The sequence below is a fragment of the Varanus komodoensis genome, unplaced genomic scaffold (assembly GCF_004798865.1).
Source record: "Varanus komodoensis strain SLA01 unplaced genomic scaffold, ASM479886v1 scaffold2, whole genome shotgun sequence".
Lineage (NCBI taxonomy): Eukaryota > Metazoa > Chordata > Lepidosauria > Squamata > Varanidae > Varanus > Varanus komodoensis.
In genome coordinates, this window is record NW_025335568.1 from 4,155,362 (window position 1) to 4,161,361 (window position 6,000).

The window sequence follows — 6,000 nt, forward strand, 5'->3', positions numbered from 1 at the left end:
TACTGAACATTCAGCTGAATGAAATTTCACCACCGCACATTGTTCATGTAAATCAGCCGTCACGAAATAAGCAAAGACGTTGAGCGTCTCCAAAAAAAGCTCACTGGAGCCACACGCGGCCTCTCGCAACACCCCAGCCGATGCAGATGGGTGCCTACAACACTCACCTAGCGGGAAAAACCTACACTACAAGGGGCCCGCGCTCCGAAGAGAATTCCTGGGTTTTTTGGGTCCCCCTTCGTAATTGGCTTCTTGCATAGAAACACAGAAACAGAGCGAGTCAGAAGGGGTCTCCCGGGCCATCTAGTCTGACCCCGGCTCCAGCAGGCTCCGCTCATGACATGCCCACCATGTGCACGTCCAGCCTGTCCTTGAACACCCGCACCGATGGGGCCTCAACCGCCTCCCGTGGAAGCCCATTCCACACCCTCGGGGTCCTGACTGTCAGGAAGTGCTTCCTGGCATCCAAATGGAACCTTGGCTCCCTGAGCTTTGCTCCGTTGGAGCGCGTCCTGCCCTCCTCTGCAGGGGAGAACAGGTCTCTTCCCACCTCCGTGTGACATCCCCTCACATACCTGTATGTCGCCAACAGATCCCCCCTGAGTCTCCTCTTCTCCAGGCTGAAGAGACCCAGTTCCCTCAGCCTCGCCTCATACCCCCTCCCCTGCAAACCGGCCACCAACCTTGCGGCCCTACACTGAAGCATTGCCAAATCTTCCACCCCTTGCATGATTGGAGGTGAGGATGTAAGGCTGGAGACAGAGGGGAGCAGTGCTGTGTCGAGCTCCGTGGAAGAGGTGGGGCTAGTGCTGAGCTAAAATCTGCCCAATTCCTAGAAACACGTCTTCTCCCATGGCAAAAGCTCCCATTACTCTGCCTCATTCTAAGGTGATCTGTATTTCTGCGGTGTTCTTGAGCTTGCTTTACCTGCATGTGGAAAAAGCCTCATGGGAGGTGAGGAAGCCTTTCCTGGGGCTTTAACGTGAAGTGTGGGGAGCTGCTGGAGCGATTCTGCAGGGCAGAAGGACAAGGCACTCATGACACTCCTGGGCTGCCCCCTCCGTAACCTGACCCCAACCCAGCGGGGAATGTCTTCCCTTTGAATTTAAAGGCAAACTCTCTTCTATCAGATTGCATGCAGGTGGTTGAGAAAAGCGAGGTAAGTTTTTGATACAGCACTGCTTCTCATTCCAGGCAGCTGTTTCCAGTACTGCTAATTATGATCAAGTTTGTTTGTTTGTGTGTGTGTGTGTTTGTTTGTTTATTAAAAGCTTTTCTATCCCGCCCCTTCCGGAATGTCTCGTGGTGGCTTACAATAAATAAGTAGAATAGAACAAGAGTTTGCTGTCCATGACACCAGAAGGACAGATCTATACCTCCAACAGATCTATACTTTTTCTTAATCAAACCCTAAAGTCTGCTGGCCAGAGCCAGGTACAAAACGTGTGGTTGTTGGGTGCAGAATGCAAAATACTGGATAAGGGAGTGGAGCAGCTCTTTAGCTGTACACTGTGTAGATGAATCTGCACCTGAGTTAATGCAAGCCAGGGACTCTAACACAGCTCTGATGTTTGCCAGCAAGCCTGGCCTCAAGGACCTAGTCAAAGACGGCCGCTTTACAAGTGAGAACACAGAGGCTGGGAGTGACGGACACAATCCCAGCAGTGGCAAGAAATTCTTTTTGTTTTCCTTTGTACTTGGGCTTGTTCAGCTCTGGAGGTCAGATGCCCTTGTTGATCTATTATAGATCTCCAAGGGAACGGTCTTCTGCTAACTCCTGTTCTACATCAGCAGTCAGCAGAAGGTAAAGTGGGACCTCCTGGTAGATCACTAGATCATTTCCAGTGGATTGGCTAAAGTTTCTGACTCGCTGTCTTTTTTAACAATAGAAACAAAATCCGCTTCCTTCTCAGTTGTATATTTAGTACATTGCTGTGCTGCTGAACAGCTGAATAAAGGTGTTAGAATCCATAGTCTACGCTAATTCAGATTTGTACCTGTTTTTGCAAGCGCTCTCGGTGTGTGGCTCGCGAGTTCCAGGCCTGAGCCCCTTTTTCCCATCGGGCTGCACCCGCAAATCAAGATTCTGTGCTTGGCTCCCTTTGGTCAGCCTTCAGATTCTACATGATAGCGAAGTCCAGCAGACAATTCTAGAGTTGGCTCATCCCCGTGAAGTTCCGTGACAAATGAGTTGCGTTAGTCAAGTAAAGCATTTCATGGCAACTACCCAGTGTGTGCGTTGGCGTAGCTCGTTTCAGATTTTTCCTTTCCTCCACAGAGCGCCAAAGTCGTTCTTCTGGAAGACCTGGCGTCCCACCTGGGGATACGGACACAGGTATGCACGTGCAGGCCAGACCGGAGGGGGGGGGTCATGAGCTCTGTACGCAAGAGGCGCCTGGCTCTGAGCTGTGGGACCATGGAACGCCCCCCCCCCCCCAGCACAAGCCAGCCTTCCCCAACCTGCTGCCTTCCAGATATATTGAAGCATAGTTGTCATCCTCCCCCATGTGCATGCTAGGAGTCGTCGGGGGGGGCAGCATGCGGGGGAAGCCCAGGGTGGACAGTACGCAGCCTTGCTGACCTGTGTCCATAGCATCAGGCAGATTCCCGAGCTCCTTCAGGTAGAGCAGACGCTTTCCAGGCCTGCACGGAAATGCCGGTACACTGCCTGAACGCGCGCCAGGGCACCTGGAAATGCAGAGTTGCTGTTTGATTGATTTGTTTTCCCTCAACAGGATGCAATTAATAGAGTACAAGACCTGATGGCAGATGGAACACTAACAGGTAACAGCGAAAACATTATAGGGTTGGATCGCTCTGTTTAGAGAGAAACAGATGTCTGCATCTTCATAGCCGCTCTTCCCGAACATCTTCTGTTGATCTGTGTATTCAGTGTTTATTCTGCTGTGGCTTCATTTGACAGCACCCTGGTGGTGCACACCTCAGCCATGTGGGTAAAAAGAGTTGCAGGTGGATTCCAAAGAGCGAAGTGAGAGAGGAGCGGTTGCCTTGGAGAGGGCTCAGCCGGGTGGGCCATTGCTGGACACGGATTGCAGCAAGCCGGAGCACCCTTTGCTGTGCCAGCAGGGCTGCCCAGCGGGCCGAAGGAGGCCAGCTGGTCTTGTTGCCACTTTCGGAGTAGAGTAGATGGTTTCGGAGTAGAGTAGATACTTTGGACGTGCTTGCTTTCCTAGCCTTCCCTACAGGCAGCCTAGCCTCTTAAGACTTCTTTTAGGTATGGCTCTTACCTGGCCCCTTTACCGAGACTTCTGCTTCTGTATTCTTTGCAGGAATTAAGAGCAGTTCCTTTGCGGGGGGGGGGGGGGGTTCTCCCCATGCTCTTTTTGCTCTGTCTATGCATTCCATTACAGAACCACAAGGTGGTGCTATCATTTGTGGTGGTGGTGGCTGCTGCTGCTGCTGCTATTCTAATTTCTAAATCAGCCCCACTTGAAGCTCTCTGGGCAGCTTACACAATCCATAAAAACAAAACAAAAAATACAACAAACACATCAAAAAATTAATAAATCTTAAAACAGGGTAAAAAACAGTCAGTACAAAGGACAAGAAGAGTGCAAAAGCACCTGGTGGTCCCCCTCCAAGCCCCTGGGTGGCTAAGCAAGTCTTTAAAAACCTCAGAAAAGAGGGTCGCCTTAACCTGGTGCCAAAGAGATGTCAAATTCGGCACCAGCCAGGTTCCAGTGGGGAGCTTAATGCATAAATGGGTTATTCCACGCAGCTGTGATGTGGCAGAATAGCAGATTAAGAAAGACTCCCTGATTTTCCTCACTCTAAAAAGAGCTGCAGGAATAGCAGCAAAACAGGAGCGAGGCCCTGGAGGCTGACAAGGCTGTGAAAAGGTTCCTGCAAGGCACTGAGAGAGGAGTCATGAGCACGTGAGACGAGCCTTGTGCAGAGACGCCCTGGGAAGAGTGCAGTGAAGAGGAGGTTTGCCTCTGACGGGGAAGATCCAGGTCTGAATTCTCACTCAACAACCATGAGGCTCACTGGGCCCTAAACCCTAAAGGTACCCTTTAACCGGTCCAAGGATGCAGCCCTAAAGTGCAGATCTTGTGTTGTTAGTCGCGAAGTCGTGTCTGACCCATCGCGACCCCATGGACAGCACTCCTCCAGGCCTTCCTGTCCTCCACCATCCCCGGAGTGCACCCAAGCTCACACCCACTGCTTCAGTGACTCCATCCAGCCACCTCATCCTCTGCTGTCCCCTTCTTCTTTTGCCATCTATTGTTCCCAGCATTAGGCTCTTCTCCAGGGAGTCCTTCCTTCTCATTCAGTGGCCAAGGTTTTTGAGTTTCATCTTCAGTATCTGGCCTTCCAAAAAAGCAGTCAGGGTTGATCTCCTCTAGGACTGATCGGTTTGATTGGCTTGTGGTCCAAGGGACTCACAGGAGTCTCCTCCAGCACCACGATTCAAAGGCCTCAGTTCTTCGGCGCTCAGCCTTCCTTAGGGTCCAGCTTTCACAGCCATACATTGCAACTGGGAAAACCATAGCCTTGACTATACACACTTTTGTTGGCAGGGTGATGTCTGCTTTTTAGTATGCTGTCTAGATTTGCCATCACTTTCCTCCCCAGGAGCAAGCGTCTTTTAATTTCTTGGCTGCAGTCCCCATCTCCGGTGATCTTGGAGCCCAGGGAAATAAAATTTGTCACTGCCTCCATTTCTTCCCCATCTCTTTGCCAGGAAGTGAGAGGACTGGATGCCATGGTCCTAGATTTCTTAATGTTGAGTTTCAAGCCAACTTTTGCACTCTCCTTCACCCACATCAAGAGGCTCTTTAGTTCCTCTTCACTTTCTGCCATGAGAGTGGTATCATCTGCATATTTGAGGTTGTTGATATTTCTCCCAGCAGTCTTAATTCCAACTGGTGATTCATCTAGGCCCACCTTTCTCATGATGTGCTCTGCATATGTTAAATAGGCAGGGCAACAGTATACAGCCTTGCCGAACTCCTTTCTTAATTTTTGAACCAATCAGTAGTTCTGTGTCCAGTTCTCACTGTTGCTTCTTGACCCGCATATAGGTTTCTCAAGAGACAAATAAGATGGTCAGGTACTCCCATCTCTTTAAGAACTTGCCACAATTTGTTGTGATCCACACAATCAAAGGCTTTAGCATAGTCAATGAAACAGATGTTTTTCTGGAACTCCCTCGCTTTCTCCACGATCCAGCATATCTTGGCAATTTGCTTTCTAGTTCCTCTCCCTCTTCGAAATCCTGCCTGTACTTCTGGTAGTTCTCGGTCCACATTCTGCTGGAGCCTGGCTTGTAGGATTTTGAGCCATGAACAGAAAAGGCAGATCGTGTAACCCAGCCCAAACTTTAGAGACAGACTGACAGCCCTAATTAGGGAACTATATGAAATAACTGCGAATTCTGGAGTTTAATTCTACCGTCTCGTTTTCTCTAGGTGTAATCGATGACCGGGGCAAGTTCATCTACATCACGCCGGAGGAGATGAGCGCCGTAGCTGAGTTTATTCGTCGGAGAGGACGGGTCTCCATTACAGAACTGGCCCAGCAAAGCAATTCTCTTATCAACCTGGAACCTGAGACCAGAGCAGTCACTAAGGGGCTGGCATGAGGAACCTGTCGCTAGGTTTGGGGGACAGAAATAAAGTGCCATATAAAATGGGAAACAGCTCCCCATACCTCCAAATGAATAGCTAAGAAGTGTGCCTGACCTGAATTGCAAGGATATATATCAAATGCGAAAGCAAAACATGCATATAGGAAAAATACACAGAACAGATACTTGTGGAAATCTTTTGGCTCCCAGTGAATACTTCTCAATAACAGAACAGAAAGGCAGAACCTCCAGAGCTCAGTGCAAATTTCCAAGAGGTTTGTGGCCCTCCCACTTCTGTTCCACAGCATGTACACCCTGCTCCACCTTTGCATGCCTGTTGCTAACAAGCTACTAGTTCTCTCACCCACAAACGCACACATTTATTGTACGCATTTGCTGGGGATCTGCAA

At 49.8% G+C, this 6,000-nt stretch overlaps 1 protein-coding gene across 1 annotated transcript in view; it reads left to right on the plus strand.

Moving 5' to 3' along the window:
* DDRGK1 (DDRGK domain containing 1) overlaps positions 1-5,785 on the plus strand; it is a 50,631-nt gene extending 44,846 nt beyond the window's left edge. Inside the window, exons 8-10 of the mRNA XM_044428350.1 lie at positions 2,279-2,335; positions 2,736-2,784; positions 5,433-5,785. Of these exons, the coding sequence (XP_044284285.1) occupies positions 2,279-2,335; positions 2,736-2,784; positions 5,433-5,605 (279 nt within the window). The 3' untranslated portion in view covers positions 5,606-5,785. The remainder of the gene's footprint in view (positions 1-2,278; positions 2,336-2,735; positions 2,785-5,432) is intronic.
* Positions 5,786-6,000: the final 215 nt, after the last annotated feature.